Source organism: Gavia stellata, chromosome 14 (genome assembly GCF_030936135.1).
Source record: "Gavia stellata isolate bGavSte3 chromosome 14, bGavSte3.hap2, whole genome shotgun sequence".
Taxonomy (NCBI): domain Eukaryota; kingdom Metazoa; phylum Chordata; class Aves; order Gaviiformes; family Gaviidae; genus Gavia; species Gavia stellata.
The window spans coordinates 15,390,440-15,415,056 of NC_082607.1; the positions used below are offsets into that span (position 1 = coordinate 15,390,440).

At 47.3% G+C, this 24,617-nt stretch overlaps 1 protein-coding gene across 1 annotated transcript in view; it reads left to right on the forward strand.

Moving 5' to 3' along the window:
• The first annotated feature begins 8,929 nt into the window (after positions 1-8,929).
• MAMLD1 (mastermind like domain containing 1) overlaps positions 8,930-24,617 on the forward strand; it is an 83,533-nt gene continuing 67,845 nt past the window's right edge. Inside the window, exon 1 of the mRNA XM_059824338.1 lies at positions 8,930-9,101. Within this exon, the coding sequence (XP_059680321.1) occupies positions 9,048-9,101 (54 nt within the window). The 5' untranslated portion in view covers positions 8,930-9,047. The remainder of the gene's footprint in view (positions 9,102-24,617) is intronic.

A 24,617-nucleotide genomic window follows, 5' to 3' on the forward strand; every position in this document is an offset into this window, starting at 1 on the left:
CGCAAAGATTAGACTGGCTGGTCATGTGGGGGCTGCGCCCTTTTCTGCTGTTCCCGAAGTTAATCTATTCTGCACTGTACAAAAACAAGCGAGGGCGAAGTGACAAGACAAAAGAAAATGCGGTCCTGTTGATTCTGTCGTTTCTGCCACTGCTGTCAGCCCTGAAGGTTTTGTATTTTCGTAAACAGAGAACTCATTATGACATGCAAGTGACTGGAGAAAAGCGATGGTAAAACAGAGATTTCTTTTTTGGAGAAAACCATAAAAACAAAAACATGCTCTGAACACTGATATGGGTATGCACCAAAGAGCGCGTGCAGCAGAATTGTCACCATCTTTCACCAAATCCCACAAATGCCATTGGACTTTCATAAGCAGCTAATGACTGAACCCTAAAGGTCCAAAACCTCATGGACTCTTTTGTCGGACTGTAAAGTCCGCTGTCAGCGGGCAGGTAGTCTGCTGCCGAGTCCACCCTACGGCACGGCACGTCCTGCCGGCAGCGGCGTTCAGCAAGCCGTGGGTCAGAGACAGACCCTTCTCCGCCCAGGAGCGTTTCCCTTGGGGAAGGGAAGGCAGCGGAGTGGGTAGCTGGGATTAGAGGTGTGAGCACAGCAGAAGGACCAAGAGAAAGTCTTAAGGAGTAGTAGGGCCAAAGGAAAAACACGCTGCGCAGGAATGTGTCAGGTGACCAGGAGAAGACGGGCAGGAGAACAGCAGGACCTGGGGGGACAGGCTGAGAGGGGACACGTGCCCCAACTCCCAACAGCTCACAGGGGTGTTCTCCTTTCTTTCGAATCTTTACAAGCGCTGGCGATTCAACCGTCACTCTTGGCCCTAATGAACAGACAGTTACTATCCCCACCATCCTTTTGCACTTGCATGTTGTGTAACTTGCTCGTGACAGATCTGTACCTAAAAGTAGTAAATTCAAGCTGTTTCTTGAGCTATATGAGAAGTCTGAGGCTGTACCTGTCTCATAATTTAAAGATGCTCTGTGAAATCTTTTTGAGTAATTTCCTTGCGGGGGGGTGGTGATGGTGTGATTTCTCAGGGCAGTGCCTTCTTATTAATTTTAATAACAAAATGTATAATTCTGGATGGATGCCATAGTTGTGCAAGTCATGCTGATACACAGAAATCTATCTTCATAGCTGGTACTCGTTCCTGTACTGAAGGGAAGTAGAGCTTTATTTTTTGGCTCAAGAAATCTGACACTAGTTGAGACAACACACATTTTTATACAAGGCTGCAGCCACTAGCAAATGGATGCATATTTATATGACAGGATATGTAGCCCTGGGAAACCAAGATTTGAAATCAATAATTTCTAGTAAATCACAAACTGATTATTGGCAGCATCCTAGTCTGGCTGAGTATCTGTATCATCACAGACGCTCTTCTTTAATAAACAGAACATACGATTTTTCATGCGTTGGTTTTGCATTTTCTTGACAACTGCATAAAAGTGTAATTTCTGTGCTTGATCCAAGGGATCTCTGACAAAGGGAAGAGGGTAACATTTGTTTCTGTGGGCTTTATGGTTTAAATCTCAGGGCCAATTCTGCCATCAGGTAGTTTATGAATATTCATGTAAATTGTTTTGAGTTGAAGAATATGTAACTTTGCCATGTATCTGGCATGGAAAGAATAGTTTGACAGTCATGAAATAGAGAATGCTTCAAAAAATCCTGTCAGCTCTAGCAAAGAGAGGACAACTCTAGGAACAAAAGGGAAAATTAAGGAAGAAAGGTGTGTGTTTCCAGAGAGAGGCAAAATTATGTGATCCTGTCTTAAAAACAATGACTATGGAACCATTTTTGCAGACTTAGATATTTAAAGCAATTTGGAATCTCTTGTATCAGGTAAGGGCCAGAATCTGCTTTTCTGTTGACCTCTAGAGGAGTTGAGGCAGCTCCGCATGTTCCTGGTCATTGCATGTGTGTATGAACTGTATGACCCAGCAGTGAGAAAACAGCAAAGCTAGAGGTATTACTAAGCCTTTTTTGCATTATGATGTCTTTTGAGCGGTGCCTTGCTTGCAGTCAGGTGCAGGAGTCAAATACCAGTGTCCCATTGCCCAGGCCTATGGTTAATGTGGAAATTTGGCGAGTGACACCTGTCAGTGTTCGCTCCTGATCCCATACCCCTTCCGTGGGCTGGAAGCTGCTTTTGTGCCCACTTGGCTGCTGGAGCTCTGCAGCGACTGCCAAATGTGAGAACGCTACCGAATGTAAGGCTTGGAGAAAAGGCATCTCCTGGGTAGCGACAGGCATTGCAAACACAGGCTTATTTAAATGATGCCTGTGTATTTGCACGTACACTTTCGGTTGAGCGTACGATGGCTTTTATTCTTACATGCGACAGAGGCTGCAGGTGAAACGCGCGGCGGCCTCAGCCCTGCCATCCCGCACCCCCGCAGCCCAGCGCCTTCAGTGAGAAAGGCGGGTGCGCAGTCTGTGCTCGCCGGGCACAGCCAGCAGCGGCCGCGCAGGGAGCACACGTCGTAAATCAAGAGGGAAGACGTCTTACGCGCAAGTCAGAGCTGGAGAAATGCCGTTAATTAGCACACTTTTTCAATGCACTGTTGCTAACAATACAGCTATTAAATGTGATATTATGTTCACTTGTATCATCTTCTATGTTTTTAATGGAAAATCTTATTAGCTGCAAGACGATCACAACTGAAATGACCATAAGTCCTGTACAAAGACAGTTAAACATGTTGGTCATAATTCAGCCTTTCTATAGAATATTTTGGCCTTGACGAAGGTGCATCAGGTATTTGATATTCTTCTGGCACTGCTTCCTAGCCTCAATCATGGTGGAGATCTGCACCCAGAGCGCTTTGCAGCTTTGTATGGCCTGATTGCAAGGAGAGATGAAGAGAAGTAAAATATTGCAGAGCTAAATCCTGCAGGCCAGATTTCATTCAAGTAGAAATGAAATGCCTGGATGAGATCAACAGACTTTTGTTTACACGGAAAGATTTTGAGTAGTGGTCTTGAGTTTGGGACGTCTGTAGGGCTGGGATTTTGCCTCATGCAATCAAGATTTGATCACACCAGTGCTTGTGTGCTTACCTAAGCACTCAAGTAATCCCTTCAATTTCTGAGAGAGTCATACATAATGTTAAGCATGTGCTTAAGTGTATCTCTGAGCTATGCAAATAATTGATTTCTGTATTTAAAATATAAGTTCAAAGTAGATCAATTTGGAACAAGCATTTGGCATCCAAGCAGACATTAACAACGTGATTTTAACCTGTACATTAGCAGAAGCTACATACTTTATGCTATGTACCTTTCTATGAAAATATGAAGAAATTACTAATAGTGTTGTCATCTCTTAACTCCTAAGCTCAGAGATTCTGGTTAGATCTGTGTCTATTTTTCTGTACAAAAGACAAAATCAGCATTCACTTTAATTTATATGATTTCCTAAACTAGTTCAAGTACCCACTGAAATGTTAGCATGCCAGTCCATCCTTTGATGATTTTACCTACACGCTCTTCCATGGACACTCATGTAAATAATGACCTACCGAAGGAGAAGTTGATTAGCTGTGTTCTTCTTTCATGTCCAAATCAGCAAAGGCCATGCTGAAACCCTTTAGTTAACTGCTCACAAACAAAACCTTTTTCCTTGAAGCTTCCTCTTTTCCTGAAAGTAATGTTTATTTAAAAAATTAGAATTGATACATTGATTATTCATATTTTTCTACATGACTTATAAAATTACTTAATGCAGCAAGCATTACTGAGGAAATTAAAATTGTTTATTGATGCTATTTATCAATTTTCAGGTATTTCCCATGTACTTTTACTAGGAAAAAAGGACATCCAATTAAAGGCATTCAGAAATGACCTGAGATGCTGTTTCACTCAACACATGATGTTACTGATGCTAATAGTATAATGGGTTTCAGAAATGAATTGAAATTTTGCATGCATTAGAAATCTCATCCCCAATACATTATAGTGTACTATGGGGGAAGTACCCAAAGGACCCGAGCTCTCCTGGTTCTGAGCGTCAGCCGGTTACAAATTGTCTATCCTTAGGAAGAAACTTGCTAAGAAACTTGCACTGCTACGTGCAATTTCTCTTGCAATTGTTCAGTAAAAGCTTCTTTTCGATCTTCTGAAGCGTCAGCTCTTGCCCGTGGCCAGAGACAAGATACCAAATTAGCTGGATCACTGATCTAATCTAGCATAAGAAATGCAATGCTGACCAGTCAAACCTAAGGTTCATCAGGCCCCGTATCTATGCCTTGAAGTGGCTGCTGCTAGACCCTTAGGAAGGAGCCCGCTCTGTACACAAGGCATGGACAGAGAGAGTCCTTCCTCCCCTCATATCGCCTGCCAGCTTCTAGCATTTAGTGCTTCAGAACCAGAGGTCACATCCAGACCTTTGTGCTAAATAGCCGCTGATGAATTTGCCCTCTGTAAGTACTTCCAATTCCTTTTGAACCCATTTATTCTAAAACCTCCATCCATGGTAATGATCCTCCACAGTTTAATTAAGTACTTTTTGAAAATGGGTATCACTGATATCCAGAAGAAAAATACTGGTTAGATGCACCTTTGATCTGATGGGAATTCTTATGTTCTTATTTACATTACTCTGACTTGCTATTATGCCACAGTTGTCTTCATTCCTTGAAAGCAAACACAGTTGGATTTGTGTGGGGTTTCTGTAATTTTCTATTTTCAGAGGAATAATTTCTTTTTTTTTTTTATATTCTTCCTTATCACCCTGTTGATGTTTGGCCTAATAGTTATCTTTGCTGTGGGATGGAGTTACCCACATCCCAGTTTACACATCGCTCCCTTGAATTTAGCACCTCATTCTCACATGCTAAGGCTTTGTGTTTTGGGTAGAATTGGGACAAACTCTTGTTTTAGCTTATGAAGACTTGTACGTATCTGTTGCAGTTCATGTGATTTTACTCCCCAGGAGCTTTGCTTCATGTTTTAGCTTCCAAGAAACATATGCTCAAAGTGTATTTCAGCCAAAGCCATTGATTCTACCTGATTTCAGGTCAAAAACATGCACATAGAAACATATGCTCAAAGTGTATTTCAGCCAAAGCCATTGATTCTACCTGATTTCAGGTCAAAAACATGCACATAGCAAGCACCACATGATTTCCATCCGCTTCTGGGTCACTGACGAATTTATGAATCCTTCAGTGAATCTGGGGTGAATCCTTGCACGGCTCAGTCGCTGCTTCCCCGCAGTGTACCCGACGTGCCGCCGAGCAGCCCTCGTCTGCTCAGACTTCCGTTGCGTCCCTACTGATCGCAGGAACACCCACCCACAGACCAGCTGGGAGTTGGGCGCGGTTCTCCTGGGAGTCCCAGCACTAAGGGTACCTGGACCCTCGGCTTTAGCACGTTTGGTTCACACCGACCTGAAAGATGCAAATCTTTTCTGTAGCCCTTGGCCACCTTGTATTGGCAGTGCCTGTTGCTCCCACAACTCATCGAGATTTTCTCCGAGTGCGTGATCCTTTCACTTGGTGAACATGACATTGGGCAGTTATTTAGCACATTGCAGCTTTCCAACTAACAGTTCTCCTTAGATAGGTAAAAAGATACCGCTTTTTCAAAAACTATGGAGCACAGGGCAAACACTGGTCCTGTTTGGGGTTTTTTCCCGAAAAGATACAGTTCAGTGCACTCTTTTCATCACTTTGTTATTTTTTAGATACACTTTATAACTTCTCAGCTCTCAGACTTTGGCTTTTGAATAAGACATCTCTGTTTGGAAAGAAATGACGCTGGTTTTATTAAGTGAACAAAGCAAATTCTATTTTCTATGGCTATTAAAGATGCTAAGTAAAATATGGCAAACTACTGTAAAACTGATAAAGAAAAGGATTAATCCCAGCCAGTCAGGCCTGGGTTCGTTGCCCAGCCTTGGGGGAAGCATCTGAGGTACTAGGATCCATTCTGGCAAGCCTCAGCCTGTGGCCATAACAACAGCCTTGATGCCTTTCGAATTGCCTCTTTTCTGCAGAATCCCCCAGCTCACCTTTTCAAAATAAGACAGAAGCACAATAATAAGATAGTCTGCAATTTGCTTAGGGTGGGCTTAACCTAGGAAGATAAAATGCTGCCCTGAAGAAGCCAGTGAAAGTTTTGTCATTGATTCCAGAGCAGCCAGGGATTCCCCCAGGTCAGCTATAGTAAAAATGCCTAAAGAAAGGGCTCATAATTTAATCACCAAAGACCCAAATTGCAACCCTGAAATCCCCTGCTTAGCCATTACCCATCGCTGAAAATGCGTGATCTCTGCAAGGGTGTTACTTTTTTGCTAAATGCTCGCGCTGCCTGGAGTTAGGCTTCTGTGTACACCCAGACCTGTCCTTGTTGTGACGCTGTTGAGCATCCCAGCCCGTACCTTACAGCTTCGCCTGATCAGGCCGGAGCACCACGCTTGGCAGCATGGGGACCCTTGGCACCGGGCTGCCAGAGTGAAATCCAGACCTTATGCAGCTTGAGCCAGTAGGTTCAAAACCAGAAAACGTTGCCATAATTCGGTTGTGGACTAACCAACTGATAAAAGTACTTGTCTCAATTCGATTTCCACCTGAAAGCGTATCCCACCTTACAGAGGAGAACACAAACCACTATCTGGCAAGCAGATCCCTTTGACGACTAAAGACAACAGCATCATTCCTGCTGCAGGAGCAGGTACAGGCAGGACTCCTCTACGCCCTACTCATGTCATCTTCCTTTTGGGGAAGTCTTTTGGTCTAGTTTTATGAAGTGAACAAAGCAAATGACAGTCCTTAGGACTTTTGCCATTTGTCAGGAACTTCAGATGTCTGGCAAGAGTCCCGAATGACATGGTTTGTCCAAAACTTCTGGACAAATGACTAGTGTGCACTGTGGGTGCTGCATAGCAAAACTGAGAAGGACCCACCATGCATTCATCATCTGATCATGGTGTTGTCCGCAGGTCCAGTATATCCACAGAATGTGGGAATCCCTGTGTCCCCCACGCATTTCATACATGGATATTTTACTCCAAAAAACTCCAGGCAGATAGATGGGAGCCCTTACACACACGTATACCTTCAGGGGAGGGTCCCAGTCATCGCATACTGGGCAGACAGCGGCACCTCCTTGCAGGTGGAGCTTAATTCGTGCGTGATGAATGGGTGTCTCCACTGAGGCTGCTCATTTTAGGTGACTCCTGCTCAGCATGTTGGCTCTTTTAGATCCCACGCTGATGCCCTAATGCTCTGTTTGAGCCCTGGCACCTCAGGCAGGGTTGTAGATTCAATCTGGGCAGCCCAACAAAGCCAACCATCAGGTGTTGATATGCCTCCCCTTAGACACCAAAACCTTTTGAGATCCCGCCTTCAGAGTCTGTAGAATTCAGGGCGCTCACACCCACACAAGTTTATTATTTTTCTGCTTCTTTTTTTCAATAGACAGAATACATTGAAGTAATTTTCATTGTATAGAAGGCAAAATCATTAGAAAAGCAAACCAATAAACTTCCAAACAATCCAAACTGAACACAAATACTGCTCAGGGGAGTGGGCCCGTTGTTACAGCAGTCACAGGGAAGCTAGAGGCTTCAGCAACAGTGAAAACAATTTTTCTCTGTTGGTGAACTGATATTCCTGATATTTATTAACTCGGGGTACAAAGATGGGTTTGGTCTATAAGTTCACTGCAAGTGGAAGGTGATTGCTGTGTGGAAAACTTTCAGGAAAGTGAGGCCAGATTCTGGCTCCACTTGTATGTATTTGGCCACAGTAATTGAGTTTTATTCAAATAACTTTATTTTATAGAGCATAATTTACTAATATTACTATTTTAGGAATGATTAAAAAAATCGGACATTTTATTAGAAATGGTACTATGTCTTCCGCATCTCATCCGCTGAGTCAGTGTACCGGGACAGGGTTTCTAGCATCTCCAGCGTATCAGGACAGGAGTGACAGTCGTACTGATTTAGCAAGGTAATGAAATGAAATTATACCAGCAATTATTTGTGGACCCAGTGTGCTCTCCTAGCTGCCTGCAGCTTGCTCTTCCCGGTCCTTTCTGCACAATCCAAGAGGAGGTCTGAATAGGTTCTCAGCTTTCAGTTGATGGTCTGTCAGAATTAATATTCAGAGATTGCAGCTTGTAACAAGCACATTTATAGTCATATGAGAAGTGTGTGGTTTTATGGGAGCTCTCTGTTCAGAATTGTATCCGTCTTCAAAAATAGGTGTACACAGCACAAAGGGGGAAAATGAAACAACTCTACTGTTTCCTTCTCGGTAACCTGGGTTCACCTGTGGGAGAGGAGTTTAACCCTTTTATGGGTGTTACGAGTGCTGAATATCGTATCGTAATGGCATAAAGCGCCAGGAAACTACACTTTTTCAGAATAACTCAAACCTTTACACTTCATGCCTACGGCTGTCTTCTCAGTGATTTGTACACTTTGGTTTGGAGAAAAAATAAATCCATTAATTGCCAGTATATTCCTGAGCTACCCTACTTCTGCGCTAAACGAACTTGAAGCTCTGCAAGGAAGGCGCTAAACATGCTAAGCCGCTGTTTGCCTGTTAAAATACTGCCCGGGGGCTGCGTGATTTTCGTCTTCATGCACAGAAGCAAAAAGAAAAGATAAAATCCTTGGATCCGGGAGGTTTCCAGTTTCCAAAGAGAAGAAAGCGTTACTTCCCCTTTAAGCCTGGAGCCGTTCGTGTGTGTGTGTGTGTGTGAGAGAGAGTATGTGTGTGTGTGAGAGAGTGTGAGTGTGTGTGTCTCCTCCTCTTTGAGTGACACAGCACTTAGATATGCCTATCAGTAACTTAAACCCCACAAACTCCACCTTCTAAGTGAGGAAGCTGTGGGTTGATGGAAATGTAGTGAGCAGATTGAGACAGACAGTGAATCATTAGCAAACTGCAACGCCGGGATGAACTTGTCTGGAACCTAAAAGGAGAAAACAGCCTGAGAGTCCTTCGCCGTGCTGGGTTTTGCTAAATACAGCCAAAGTGGATCTAAAAGCCGGCTGATCCCCAGTCCAAGATGCTGCTGGTTTCCCAGCGGGTAGAAGCACCACGCATGGAGCCACATATTCCAGTAAGTAGCATTTGAACTCGAGATGGACTGGACGAGGAGGAGTTGGGCTAAAAGGACTTAAACCCCCTCGGCAGCGGCTGGGGCCGGCGGGTTGGAAAGTTTGCAGACGCGGTTCGAGAAAGTGCCCACCTTGCGCGGGCTTTGCGCGGCCGCTTCGTGTTTGGAGGGGCTGCGCCGGGGCTTGGGAGGAGGAATCCAGAAACTTGGGGTGCAGGGTTCGCCCTCCTTTCCGGCGAGAGCTGCTGTCAGGCCAGGGGAGGGCGGGAGGGGGTCCGCGGGCTTTAAAATGGTGGTGAACAAGGTGATCTCCGGGGCGGTGCGCTCTCCGGCCGGGCGGCGGGGCAGCCGGTGCGCGGCGGCGGAGGGACCGGCTGCGGGCGGGGAGCGGCGGGGAGGGCGCAGCCACGCCGGCGAGCCGCGGCCCGGCGGCGGGGGACGCTCCGCGGGTTTTCGTGTCATCGCTCGGGTGGCCAGGCGCGGGGAAGAGGGGGCGGACGCCGCCGGGCTCGGCCGGGGTGAGAGGCCGGCGGGCCGGGGCCGAGCGGGGAGCGGCCGGTGCGCCCGGCGCCGCCGGCTCGGGGCGTCCCTGCGGGGAGGCGGCGGCGCAGCCGGGCTCGCTCAGCCCCGCGCTGGGGGATTTTCACTTAAACTCGGATCAAACAGGCGGGGAAGGGTGAACCCCTCCTGGCAAGGGGGCTCCTCCGGGAAGGCGTCGCACGTAGAGGGGCTAGTGCTGCTCTCTGCGCCTGCTATGTTTTTTTAATAACTCCTGGTGTTTGTGTTGGCAGCGGCGTGCCGGGTTATTTTGGGAGTCTGGAGCGCACGTTACACGGGCAGGATTTTGAACAAAAGGCTCCGCCGAGCCCAGGAGGAGCCCTCGGTTATTCCTGAAAAGAGCGCGGAGCCCGGCGTTCAGCCTCGGCTCTGGCGAGGCTGCGCGTGTGTGTGCGCGCTTCTCGAGACGGGAATAGCCCCGAAGTGAGGGAGACGGCGCAAACGCGGCGTGTTCGCCGCTCTCTCCGAGACGGCACATGTATTTGAAATAAAATGCATGCTGACTCACGATTTAAACTGTTTTGGTTTCCCATCCTGTGATTAAGATCGGGTTTAGAGCAATTGCAGGGTAAACAAGGCGCTCGCTGACTCGGTCCCACGTCTCCTCCTAAGGCAGGGGCTGCCCCTCTCCCCCAGTCAATAGGCGATCCCTCCTCCCGGTCCCTCCTCCGCCGCCTTCCCCGGCCTGTTGCTCGGCCCGGGGGAGCGCCGGGGCCGAGGGCACCGCGGCTTTTGTTCGGCTTTGGCTGGCGGGGGGTTGTCACCAGGGTGACTCGGAGGGATCCTGGGGAGAACGGCCGTTTCTTGGAAGAACACGGGCTTTGGTTTCCTTTCACACCGCCCGCCATCCCCCCCCCCCCCCCCCCCCCCCCGGAACAATAAATTAAAAGGCCGCTTTTGTTTTCCACGGTGCTCCCGACAGGGCGGCGGGGGGGAGGCGGCGGAGCCCGGGGCCGGGGAGCGGGGGCCGGGAGGCGCCGCCGAGCCGCGGCCCGACGCGATCGGGCGGACAGTCTCCCCGTGCAGCGCGCGGCCGCCTCGCCTCTGCCCGTCGGAAGCAGATGAGCCTTTCGGGCACCGGCCGCCCGGAGCGAGCCTGCCGGCACGGGCGCTGCGCGGAGAGCCTGCCTCCCCCTCCTCCGGCACCGGGGGGGGGGACCCCGCAGTCCCTCCCCCGACCCGCCAGCGGGGAGATTAACGGCGTCTGGCCCCTTCCCCGAGCCGGGGGCGGAGGCGCCGCGCTCCCCCCGCCGCCGCTCCGGCCGCCTCCCGCTGCCGTGCGGCCGCCCCGGCTCCGGAGGGAGGGCGGGCGGGAGGGAGGGGTGTGGGAGCGCCGGGAGCGGCGAAATACTCCCCCTGTTATATAATGCGAGTGTTTCCCTGCTTGGCCCTGTAATCCCCGGGTAATGCCTAATGCCCGTGCCCCTGGGGGCTGGGGGGGGGGGCAGAGGGGGGCTGCCCCTCCCGGAGCTCCCCCCCGGGCCGAGCTGATGGGGAAATAAAGCTGCTGATGTGCGAGATGGACCATATGGTGCCCGCGGGGGAGAGGGGGCCGGAACGGCCTTGAACCTGCCGGACCCAGCAGCTGTTCGCTGCCCCCGCCCCGGGCCCGGCCCCCCCCCCGGCGGCGGGCATCCCCCGGACAAGCGGGGGACCGTGCGCCGCCCCCCGCGCCGGTAGCGGCTCTTCCCCGCCGCCCCCGCAGCGGGCTGCCCGCCGGAACGCGTTTTTGCGTGTTGCCGTGCGAGAGGCTGACTGCAAGTAGAGTAACGGCGCGGGTGGGGGGCGCCGGGGGGGAGAGGGCGGCGCGGGCGGGAGAGGCTCCCTCGCCCGGGGGGGTGCTCTGCAAGTTAAAGGCAGGCGGGAGCGGTTTGGGTAAGTTACACGCTAGCGCCCAAAAAAGCAGCGATCTGGTTCCGGCACTGACCATTTTCAGTTCTCCCTCCCTGCCATATGTTGGAGGGGGGGGGGGGGAGCAATTTGGGAAGGATGCTCTCCGCTGAAGGGAGGAGGTGGGCTGAGGGAGCGCGGTACGAGGAAATTCCATGTTAGGAAAGCATTAGCAAGGGGTGACTTCTAATGTTTTCCTGCCACTGACGTTGACAGTGACACACATGTGTGGGTTGAAATTGGAACGTCACCGAGTTTTTAAACTCAACCAGGAAATAGGCTGTTGCTCAGGGATAAAAAACAAATAATGTGCGTTGTAAGGCAGGTAACCCGCAGTTAACAGCTCCTCTCGAGCGAGAGCAAAGCTGTTTCATGTTTAGAATCGAGCAGCTCAAATTTAATTGAGCTTTTTATTTTTAGAGGTGGGTTGTTTGGTTTTTTTTTTTTTTTAACTGGAGGTTTTTCATCTCTATTTTTAATCCTTTTAACTAATACTTCAGAATGAGAAAAGCAAATATTGACAGGGCTTCCCTTTTAGTCCCTTGTCACCAAGTAGTTCGAACCTGCAAAGCCGCTTGGATTTTTTTAATGCTAAGGTAGTTGTTAAAGGGTTTGGGGGGGATTAGTAATTCCAGGAGGCGGTTATATTTTCTTACATTCTTTTGCATTTTTACCTGTTACACAGGTAAAAGTGTTTTATAAACACAGTGTGTTTGGGTTTGGTTTTTTACTGACCTGTCACTGGACTTGATGATCTTCAAGGTCTTTTCCAACCTAAACGATCCTGTGATTCTGCGATTCTATGATGTTACAGTGTGGCAGCATTCAGAGATTTAAAAATGGGATGAGGGAGCTATTCTGCTAGGTGCTTTCTGAACATACAGGAAGATTTACTGGAAGAGTTCGCGATCCCAGGTGTCGGGCTGACGCTCTTGCCCTGACTTAAATGGTCGCTAACCTGCGTGGATGCAGCTGTAGGACAAGGATCGACCTAGGAACTGGCTTCGTGAGAGAGGCAGAAGTTAGGGGGGCAGAAAGTAACGCAAGGGCAAGGATAGCAGCAAGTAAAATCCCTGAGTCGTCCTGTAGGTTAAGTACAGTGCAACTCACTGGTTCCCAGTCATTTAATCAATAAATGTTCTCTGTTACTTGCTACTCTGATGAAAGTCGCCTTAAAAGAACTTTTACGAGTACGTAGCCATGGGAAAGTGAAGTAAATCTTGCAGAAGCTGTGACAAATGGATTTCTCTGAACCGGGGGATGGAGGAGTAGAAGGTTGTCTGAGCTCCTTAACCAGGGAAAAAGGCAGGATCCCCAGGTTTTCATTGTTCCCTCGTGCTGGCTGTTCCCGAGCGTCAGCGTTTTTCAACATTTGGGCGAAGGTGACTGTAAGTTACGATTCATTAGTAATTGGTATGGTGTCCAAATAAAGATAGCTAAATCAGTTTAAATGATGCTGGCGCCTCTCCAAGGAACCCTCTTTATATCTGACACATTTGCCACTCACTTCTTTAAGGAACAATTAATATTGTACACTGCTATTTTTTTCCTCTATGGGAAGAGCAGTCGTGTAACTCATTACGAAGGCTTTCTACCTGATGTTCCAGTTTGACTTGCTATGTTAAAAGAAAAAGTATTTTGAACTGAAGGAAGCAGAAGACACACCAAGGCTTTGCGTTGAACTGTTTTATATCAATATTGATTTTTTAAGGGGGTTTGTGTTATAAAGAGGGAGCTTTTATCCCCCTGAGCTCTTTGGCAATTATCTTCCTGCCATAAATGTTGATACGCACATAATGGATGTAACTAAAAAATCTCCTTATCCCAGCAGAAAAGGCTGACTGTTTGTTGGAGCAGAGAGAATGCTGAGAGTGTGAATAGACAAACCCATATGTCGCTGGTGAGAGAGATAAATGATGGACGAACAGGAGTTGGTTACTATGGATCAGCACAATAAACCAATTCCCATCATACACCTCTCTTAATAATATACCAGTTTCAATGCCATTGACGGGTAACCTAGGTAGCACCAGTCAACTGTAAGTTTTTCAACTGTTCTTTTATACATCCAAAGAACAGTTGGGACTGTTCTAATTTTTTCAGATGTTGAGTGCTAAAATTATGCAGAACTTCCTTCCTTGCCAGTAATTTTGAAGGGGAACTTCAGAGCATTGCTGTAAAATGCCAAATGTGCACGATACCGTTGTGTGCTCGTAGTAAGTTTTGTTTTGTGCACCCGTAAAAGGGGTGCACTCGAAAAGGCAATTGCTTAACAAATATGTGAAGAAACTGTTTGGGTGTTTAGTACCACCCTCATTAGTGTTGTTTCAGACTGGACCGGATATTGGAAGATATTGGAGTATTGTTTTATGTGAAAAACAAAATAGCAAAAGAAAAATACTGTTTTATTTAAAAAACCCCAGCCCCGCAGAATAGGCAGTGATCAATAACACCGTTTTAACTTTCTGTAACCCATTTCAGGGCTGCCAGCAACTGAAGGGAAACTTTGCAAAACAGTCTGTGCTTGCATCACGGTCTCCTTCCCGTGTTCTTTATTATTCCTGCTAGCGCCTTGCACAGAAAATTGAAGTCTTTGTCAGTTAAAGGTTTCACTTTATGTCCTTGTCTTCTGGTAGATATTTTTCATTGCAGTTGCTATGGACCGGCCCGTTAGCTCTGTTCAAAGCGAAAGTATATCTCAGGGTGACAGCATAAGCAGGGTTCATGGCTCCTGGGATATGACTCCATCGTTTTCGAAGTCACCAGTTGCGCTACCAGAGCGATGCAGGCAGAGAGGGATAACTAGCAGACGCAAATGAGCGATGAAGAGTATTCCTCTTGGGAAGCCTCCTCACTGATAATAATTTTCATTTTTTAAATGGAAGAAAATGTATTACCCAGTCATTACTTCCCTTCCAGAGGAAAATACTTGGTGCAGCATTATTTGCAAAGTTGCAGTAGCTCTTCTTAGGGCTGTTGACGTTGGTGTGCATCTCGGAGGAACCGAGCGGTGTTTGTTAGGCCGGGCGGTAGGAGAGCACACCAGTCTTCCTCCTGTCAGGGCCCAGCCCAGCAGTCCGTTTTCATTTTAGAGTAGATGAGACTCAGATTTGATCCTAGAATTACGGGCTCAAGGAGCAGGCCCTCGAGTAGGGAGGGGGGATAGTTATGTGCCCCCCACCCTGCCCGCTCTCGCCTGTGGGAGGAAGCGAAATGGAAACGAAGCAGGGCGAAGGATGTCTCCGCAGGCTGAATTTTATCTGGCCCTTTGCCTCTGCCGAGGAGCAGTTGTGCCCAAAGGGTAGAGCAGGGGAAAGAGCTGTGGGCTTCCTTCCTCCCCTCCCCACCGCCCCACGCGGCCCAGCCAGCTGGGCTGGAGCTGGGCTGCCCGGGGAGCGTAGGCTGTGCCCGGGGAGCGCGCGGCCGGCGGCTGGTTCCGTGGGGCCGGTGAAGTGCCGGTGGGGCCCAGGCGTGGGAGATGCAGGGGGATGCGGGATTTCGTACGGCCCTTCACTCCGAGCGCTGCCTCATCGCTACAACGAGCCGCTGGTAAGCGCTGACCTGGTGAAGGGCTGCGCCCCGGGCTTCGAGCGGGGGCTGCCGGACTGACCAAAATCGCTCTTTGGGAATGGGTGGCCGGGCTGAGGAGGAAAAAGGGAATTCATCGTCGTACCCTGTCCAAAGGGAGGTGTCGGATTAGGACTTGTTGAAATCCGCTCTGCTTTTCCCTGCAAGGGACTTGGCAGTTGTATTGATAAAGAAGTGTTACATAAGTACCCCATCAGGCATGTCCTCGTTTGTTAATAATTGATGATCTGGGTAGTACAGAAATACCGCTGGTGGTAATGCACTCCCACGCTGATCTGCAGTCTCCGCAAGCCCCCTGTTTTGCCTTTACTTTAATGGTAATACAGGCTTTTTCCTTTCCTTCTTTTTAATTTACCTGGCGATCCAAGGGCAGCTGCCGGCTGTGCTTTCCCGTTCAGGCAGGGCCCGCTGCGGGCTCGGCCTGTCGCAGACGCGATACGGATTGCCTCTGCAGGGGAGGGTTTTGTTTCACGGCGCTATTGTTTCACCCCGTGTCGGGCCATCCGTTGAGTGGCACCGGTGTTAGCCCAGGGCAAGCCAGTTTTTTGCACCTTCCAGCTTTGGGGGTGAGGTGTGAGTCGCGTGGGCCGGACGCGGCGGTGCGCCTGCGATTCCCGCCCCGGGAGTTGTCGGCGCGGGGAAGCCAGGGAGCTTTTTGCGCAGCACGGGGCGAGCGCCCTTCGGTTTCTCCCCGTCAGCTAACAGGCTGTATTGGCGCGGTTTTCAAAACCGGCTGCTTTTGCCGTGCCGCAGCTAGAGAGACCAAAAAAAACCATTGACTTCTGTTGACAGGCACAAAAAAGAACTACGTACTGGATAGCATCACCGTGATCCGGCTGCTGCTTCGGTCGTGCGTTGTTTCTCTTTCGCACTTCTGTGGAAGTTTCTTTTTCCCTAGAATTACGTACCTCGGAACTCCGAGCAGGTTCGGGAGTTACACCTACCCGAGACATACCTATTTATTGTTTTCAGAATAACACAGCGCATCGACTCTGTTGTGGGCAATGAAATCTATTACCTGCATTAAAATCAGAAGCAGCAAGGTAACTTTCTAGTTATGTTGTGAAATATAATGCCATTGTTCACTTTTATTAACGTCTCGAGGTTGATTATACGGCGGTTGGAAGCCTGTTCTGCTGTGCAAAAGGCTGTCTTTAATTTCGAGTGGTTGATCCTGATCAGGCAGTTAGAGCGGCTGCAGCAACAATTGCTTGGAGCTCTAAATCACATTTGTCACAAGATCTGCCTGGTCGTATTGGCTGCTCAAAGACTTACTCCGACTTTTCAGCGTTACCCTTTGGTTGGATTGCAGCGGTGAGGGACGTGCCAATCTTGCCTGCTCTTTGTGCCTGATTCAGAAAGACTGGCAAGCTTTATGCTATGTTTTCTGAAGAGGGCCCAGCTTTACTAAGCTGCCTGTCTGTCAGGGATTAATTTAACCTCTAATTACTACATTTTCTTCACAGTTTGCTGCACATGAGCGTGTTATAACAAAAGCACAAAGAAGTATGTCATTTTATTTAGCCACTAGTCTGAAATTAATTTAGGGGGTATAGAGTCAGATCTGACACACTTGGTGTTAAAATAATTGTGCTGGCATTAGAATTAAAGTACATAATCTTGTTGTTTCTAATGATACAACAGTACTAGTGTAAATAGTGTTGTTAACTCGTTAGTCATAGCCACAGTAATAGAAATGATATCTAGTTCCAGGGAAATACTCAGATAAGCATGGGAGCAAAAGCTTCCCCAAAATAATTCATGGTTTCCCCAAAATAAGGCATGGTTTCTGCTTGATTCCCATCTACCATTTGGGTTTAGGATTACATGTCTAAGAGTGGTTTGTTGTTTTTTCTAAAAAGGTTTTCCAAATTGCAATAAACAAGCATTTACGATGGCTTGGGTTTCTTCCAGCCTGGATAATGACTTTTGAATATATCTTTTTTTTTTAACATGCAGCATCTTGGGAACAGTACAAAAGGCCATATGTCCTCTCCTGCCTGCTCACACTGACATCAGTGATGGCGCAGTTCACATTGCATTAAGAGCAGTGTGGAGTCTTGAAGGAAAGGAGTGAATCTGCTGCTGTTATGAAACATAGGATGACTTTCTTCTTTTCCGCTTCTGTGTTCTGTAATATTTACAACAAAGGTGGATTTTTTTTTTTTTTTTCTTTGGGAAGGTTTGGATAGGGAAATGCAGCCTCTCTGCGGTTTAGGTCAATGTAGTTGGAAGAACGGGTGGTGTTAGAGCAGAGATTTGCAGTAGCTCTCTCTTCATTCTGCCCCGGGTCCGTCGCCTCGGAGCAGGCTTGTTGAAATGACTTTGAAACTGTAATTTCTCACTTAGGGTTGGATCTGCAAAATCGTTGGTTATGTACTGACGATTTATTTCTAGCAGAAACAGAAGATTGGTTGTATATTTTTGTGTCATGCATTCGAGTTATAAAGCATACGCCCGACTCAGTAATTCTCCTTCAGTAAAAACTGTAACTGCATTCGGTGGGAAACTTCCCCCAAAGATTCCCCAAGGTCAGACAGGACACAGTTGCAGAGTCAAATCTTGTATTCTCTATCTCAAAAGCAGAATTAATGTGGCATCGTTATCCAGGCTTGTGACACCAGTGACACAGGGTTGCCCAAAAGACTAATGGCCGGAGCTGGATGATTGAATCTCTTTCCAGTAGTAGATCAGGTTATTTCTCTGAATTCTTTCCTCAGTTCTCTCAATTCCCAAACTGTAGCCAGTTATGGTAATTATTTACTCTGATAAAGTCCAATCTACAAGTAAATTGAACCTAAATTCAGACCAGCCGATGCGAGGGCCGGGGTGGTTCAGGGAGCTGGCAGGAAGGTATGGAGATGCCTTAGGCGGGATGGCTCTTCCATAGCTCGGCGGAGCGAGTGCTTAACTCCCTGCTCGTAATTTTTATGGAGGTGAGTTTTCATGTAACAATTTGGAGATCTCCTAAGGTAGAAGCCAAGCCCAAATAATGCCTACTCTAATTTCAAAACCGTCAAGAGTTTTTTTTCAAAGGGTCTGAAAATCTGTAGCCCCACAGGCCTCCAGAGGTGGAGGCAATTTTTGGAGTAAATAGTTCCCAGGTTCTCACTTGTCCGTTGTAAAATGGGAATAATGGTGCCTTACCTTAACCTTCACACTAAGCATCCTTAACTAGTTAGATATTTTGTAAATCGGAAGTGCTTGTCGCTAGCTGAGGTCTTTAGGGACTTCTCACATACTTGGAAATTATATTCAAAATAAAGGTAGGTACATCTTACTCTAAGAAGACCCTCTCAGTGTGAATGTTAGTTTTATTTCTTTGCTTTGGCTATAATACCAACGCAGGTGGATTTTTTTTTTTTTTATTGTGGATTTAATTTTTTTTTTTCCTCCCCTGACATCACATCATAGTATCTTCCTTTTTGCTGAAACTTCAGAATTTGATATAGGGGGAAAGAAAATATTTAAAGGCAAAAATGCCATCTACTCTCAGGCATGTATTTTAATGTTTCATTCTCCGTCACAGATCTTCATAGGTTAAGTTTTGGGCAAAGGTAAACAAATGAATATTTTACGAAGACAGTTGTCTCACGCAGTTCCACTCACACACGAGAAGCTTCTTCCCCATGCATTAGTATGTAACATTTAGTACGTAAACATTTTCAGTAGTTTAGGAATAATTATGCAGCACTCATTTCATGTGGTTCTCAGAATAGATGCGGAGTATAATTTCATTTTGCTTTGACTACTTACTGTAAATCTGCCTAGGATTTTCACAATTCCAAATGTATAAGTGGAAACAATTTCTGAATTCTTCCAGTATTTCAGTAACCTCAGATCATGCTGATGGTCAGGTACTTTTAAGGACTTCGCTTTTCCTCTTCCTTTAACTTACTTAACTGTGTTGATTTAAATAAAGTCACACAGACTGAAAAAACCCAAGTATATACAATCTTGCAGTCAGAAATACAGGCAAAAGGTTTTGATCTCTGACTGCCAAATGGTGACTCAGTAAAAAGGAATTTTTGTTCCTCCCTTTTCAAAGGGTTACTCACTACCAAGCAGTAAATAATCTAGTTTTGATGCTACTGCATTGAAATGCCTGACATTGTTGGTGTATTAAGTCCAAACTCTGTAAGATTATTTGATCACAGGCTCCATGAAATTTTGGTTTGTTGCTTTTCTCAAAGAAAATCCGCCAACAGGTTTTTTGTAATCAAGCTTTATCCTGTCAGTTTGAGTACAGTCTAAAATGAAATATGTTTGGATTTTAATAACAGAGGACCCTTTCCATACTTTAAGCAGTGGGTCATTCAGATTGTTTTTAAACACACAGGACCGTGCAAGCACTAATTTCTTTCTAATTTTGCATTGGGTAACATTAGACAAGGACATTGGCATTTGTCTAAATCAGAAAAATTCTCTTTGTCTTCCACATCAAGGGTTGTGCGCTAAGCATTTGCTAATATTGCATTGCATCAAGCTGAAAATAAATTGTACTGAAGAGACGCAGTCAAAATCCAAGCAAAGGCATGCCCTTTTTCTCAATTTCCATATTAATCTTGACTCTCTGAGCCATCTCCTTTGTCCCCCTGTTCTTACCTATTCTACACGTCTGACGGAAGGGCGCAAAGCCGTGTTTGAATCCTCCATCTCATCTCCTCTTCTTATGTATGGATTGGTTGGGTTGAACTTTACATAGCGTTGGAAGGATGTTTTCTTGGTTGCAGCAACACTTGTGTCTGACTTGAAGCAGAAGGAGAGTGCGTTCGGGCTTTTCAGTCTTTATGAGAAGTGAATCTTGGTCCGTGATCCCAGAAGGTAGATCAGCCTTAATTTCAAGTGAAAGTCCTGCATCTTCAAATAACTCCCCATGTCAGTTAAAGTTCAATATTCTTGAATTCCAGAGATAGAGATAAGTCAAATCTAAAGTTTAGGGCAAGTGTGAAGGATGTAAGAGAAAATGTAGATGTTTCTTCTGATGCCACTCTCCCCTCCCCTTCAGGGCTCCTACAGTCTGTCAGCTCTAACGGAGTTGATTTGATTACTTTGTAGTGTTAAGCTAAAAGAATAAATCTAAGTAAGCGCCTTGGGAACGGGGAACCAATCCAACAATCAAAAACAAACAAGTTAATAAATGTGAAGCATTTCTGCACGGTGCTGCTGCAGAAATGCTACTTCCAGAAATGCTTGGGGGCAGCCGTGACTATTGGACCAGTCAATTAGTGTAAGTATGTTCACTGTACACACCACCATTAATTGGATGCTGGGGGGTGCGCGTTGTGTTTTGAAGAAGTGTGTGTCTTCTGTTGGTTATAAATTATGAAAATCTTGAATGTCGCAGGCTGAACTGTTTATTGCTCACCCCCTCGCTTCCCAGGCGCTCTAACATACTTGGAAAAAGCTTGACTTAGGCGGTCTTAATTGCTCTTTCTTTAAAATCATTCTGGCTCTGCACATCGTCTACAAATTCTATTTTTTCCCCTTGTCAGCTCTTCTCTCCCCCTACCCCAGCCTCCCCAAATCTAGCCAGAAATAGAGCATTTGAGTGACTGACCGCAGAGGCAGTCTGAAATCCAAATTATCCACTCGGACTGGTTTCTGATGCCCGCCTGCCAGGCTACGTACAGTCTGGAGTCATTTGTAAGAACAGCGCGCGTACGAATATTGTGAGCTACAGCAACGGTGTCAAGTGCTGTTGTGTAAGAGAACCCCTACTACTCGCCTGCATGGAACTGATTTTGGATGTTGGTATTTGTGCGGATAAAGTGCGGCTCAATTACTGGCAGTCTTACGCCAGCCTGTAGCTTTAATTTTATCACATCTAAGAATGGCAGTAATGGCGAAGTAGCGGTAAATGACCGATTCTGGCTGCCCACGAGTCCTCCCTTTGGAGCGTCTATATTGGTAACGACAGGTCTATTATTTCAGGATTTAAAATGGTCACCCACTTTGCAGCCTTCAGCTAGTCCAACGAACGTCCCGTCGTCGGCGTTCGCACCCGGAACGGAAACAGGTACAGGCCTTTGTACGAGGACTGCAGGAAACGTACCACTGAGTGCTTTGCCATCTGCTGCCCAAAACGTCGTGAAGCAAACTGTTAAACTTCGCGTGGAGCTTAGGGCTTGATTAACTTAAATTACCCTCCTGTTGTACATGTTTGCAATGCCGAGGGGATTAGGTGGCATATATTTTCAAGAAATACATGTTCATTATTAAGAAAGGTTAAGCAATAACATCCAGTGGTCATTTCCTTTTGGAGCATAGCTCTGTGTCGGTAGCGTCATTTGTTTGTTTATGCATGCCGCTGGATCCCGGCGAGGAGGTGGACCAGCACTGCAGGCGCGAGCTGAGCTGCACTGCGGTGCTGGCTGGCCCGGCTGCGCGGGCTGGTGCTGCCCGAGCCACCGATGGAGAGCCAGAGACCTCGGGGCGCGGAGGTGAAGAGGTCCAAAGTACGAGGAGGCAATGGTAGGGGAGAGAGAGCAGGGACGGGCTGGGACCGAGGCGGGGGCAAAGCCAAGGAGAGAGAAGGAGAGCTGAGGAAGCAGGGCAGGTATCCGGGGGGAGGATGGAGGCACAGCAGGTCCAGGCCCGCCTCGGGAGGGCTGGGATCCCTCACGGGGCTGGTCCGCCAGGTCCACCATCTCCTGTTTCTTCCACTCAAGCAGCAAGCGTTTCCTGTGTGCAAACTGGCTCTGTGCTCCAACACTGACTGACAGACAGGGCTTTCCTTCATCTCCATTGTCTCTTTTGAGTTGGCGACTCTTGGTTTTTTTTCCTCGTACTCCTGCGTTTGTACCGTTGTTGCGATTGCTGTGCTGGAGGAACTGGGCTCTCTTAGCAGCGGTGGAGATGCTCCAGGGCGCTAACCCTGAGTCCCCTCTCCAGAGGCAGGCAGAGCTGGGGCAGGGAGCAGCCACAGTGCCGGCGCTGCACACCTTTGATTGCCCTGTCATCACGGGCACGTGTTGGTTTGGTTTATTTTGTTAGAAGGATTTTATTTTGGGCGAGCGCAGCGCTTGGGCAGCCCAGCCACTGAACAGCTGACCGAAGCACGCAGCTGCTGTTCAGCGTGCAGCTGCGGTACGTGCCGGTTGGCTTTCAGCCGGTGCTAACGCTGGGACAAAAGTCAAGGTATGTCTGCGCTGCTGTCCTTGTTGTGTAAATTCACTGGTTCGGGCAGAAATAGTGACGACCGCTTTCACCTGGCTAACCTGCTGGTTACTGCCAGGAGGACAGCTATGGCTGCATGAGCTAAGTGTGAGCTGCAGAAGTTGCTTAAGACATTAAGTAAATAATCTGGCACTTGACCCACATGGAACAGCAAAAGTGCCGGGAGCGGCGTCGCTAGCCGTCCCCGGGCCAGCCTCGCGGGCACGTCTGCGAGATCGGTGCGCCTCGCTATGCCCGGGAAGCTGGTTCAGAAGATCAGCTGAGCTGCTAATGAACCATCTTCCCAAACCTCCTTCAACAGAAATTCGGGATCTTAAGGTGGCCTCGGATTCTGTCAACCTAAGACGGTAATGTTCTCTTTTACAGCTGGCTCTGAAGCATTGTAGCTTCTCCGAAGTAAGGGGACATAACTCAGTGTTTATAAAGGCAGACGGGAAAGTAAAAGATCCTTTGGTTCTCTGAGAGCTTTTTCACACACAGAAAGAATGAGTCACTTGATATTTCATTATTGAATAGGAGCTGATGTACAAGTGTGTATGCTCCAAGATGAATGTCAGTGGATGAACTCCTGTAGTTTCTTCCATGACCATGCTCTAAACGGGCTTCAGCAGTTTGGTGTAATTCATTCTGTGGCACTGTACTGTCTTTTGAAATGGAAGCATCATCCTTCATATGATCTTCTGAAGGCTGGAAGGACGATTAACATGGGGATTCCTGATTAGCTTTAATTCAGCTCTACTGCTCCAGGAAAGCATAGTTCCTGAATTGCACAGAGAAAGACTCTTCAAACACGGATCCAAATCAGCGTACTGGAGATCCTGTTGGTAGGTGTGGTGGCTATGATTAATATTTACTTGATGCCTTTCATCTTCCAAGTACTTTACACAGAACAAACATTTCATCTTTACAAAAGATGTATGAGTTAGGTTAAGTAAGTTTTAGTGTCTCTGCTTTATTAATAAAGGCAGGGAAACTGAAGCGAAGAGATTAAAGTAGTTTGCTCATGGTTACAAAGAAGGCCAGCGCCAAAACTGTAATTTCTGGTTTCCATTTCTGTGTCCAGACTAATGTCTCTTCTTTGTAAGAAGAAGCAGCAGGACAAACTTTTGAGTAAGAACATGGTAAGAATTTAGTGAGCCAACTTAGCAGGCGTTGCAGCTGCACCCGTGGCACTTCCGCTGGTCCCTGCTGAGCCATGCACTGTTCTCCTCCCTTGGCACCGCAGTCTCTCCTCCGCCCTTATGGAGGCATCACCGCCGATCACTGCTTGAGTTGCGAAGCTTCCGCGGACCTTTTCTTAGGCTGGTACAATGGCTCAGTTTAGTCACTGGTCCAGCTGGACCATTGGAGACATAAATATGTGTTGAGATTTCTGGAGGAAAAGAGTTTCTGCTGGAGCGAATAGGACGAGGTGCAGAGATGATTTTATTCAACTGAATGACTTCTTGAGATGTTTCTTTGGAGATGCACTACAAAGTGCTTAAATTATATTGTTGAATTTGCAGCATGCAAGTGGTCTCATTAATACGGAAAAACGATTTGTTTACCTTTGGCTTGGGTGGGGCTACTCCTCGAGCTCGGTTTAAGCGTATGCTCAAGTGCGTTGCTGAATCAGGGCCCTGATTAACAGCAAAGGCTGTGTCGCCCTGAACTGCAGACTGGCGGAGAAGTTGTTCAGGGCCCAAAGGTAGTTCTTGGTTTAAAGAGCTTCCTATCAAGATGAGTCAGTGGACAAAGCTTAACATCTGAGAAAGTTCTTATCTGAGAAGGCATCTGACCTTTTGAAAGAGAAACCTCTTTTGTAGATGCCTACGAGTTGTGTGCAACTATCAGATTGTGCAGCCGGTTGACCGTAATGGAAATCCTCACCTCGGGAGGCAGCGCCGGCCGAGCCGCGAGCCTCCCTCCCTCTGTGCGGGGAAGAGCACCCTCGGTCCCACCGTAATGAAGGAAGAGAAGATGCCCTTGCCTGAAACTGGAATCTGCTCAGAGATGGCGGCTGTAGAAGCCACTTCATTTAGTCTAGATTTGACTGTAAATTCAGGCTCCTGTTTCACGTGGGGTAACGATTTTTACGCTGCGGTGAGGAATCACTTGGCGAGAGAAGGGAGACAGGAGAGCAGAGCGGCGCAGCCCGGCTCTCCCTGTAAGGCCGTGCTTCGAAATGTTTAATTAGTTGTTTCGAAACGGTGGCTCTTCTCCTTTGAGGAAGGAATGATGTATCAGCAAAAGCTGACCAAATTGATGTAGCAAATCAATTCTATGGTAATCCGTTTATTTAAACTTTGGTACTTAATTTTATAA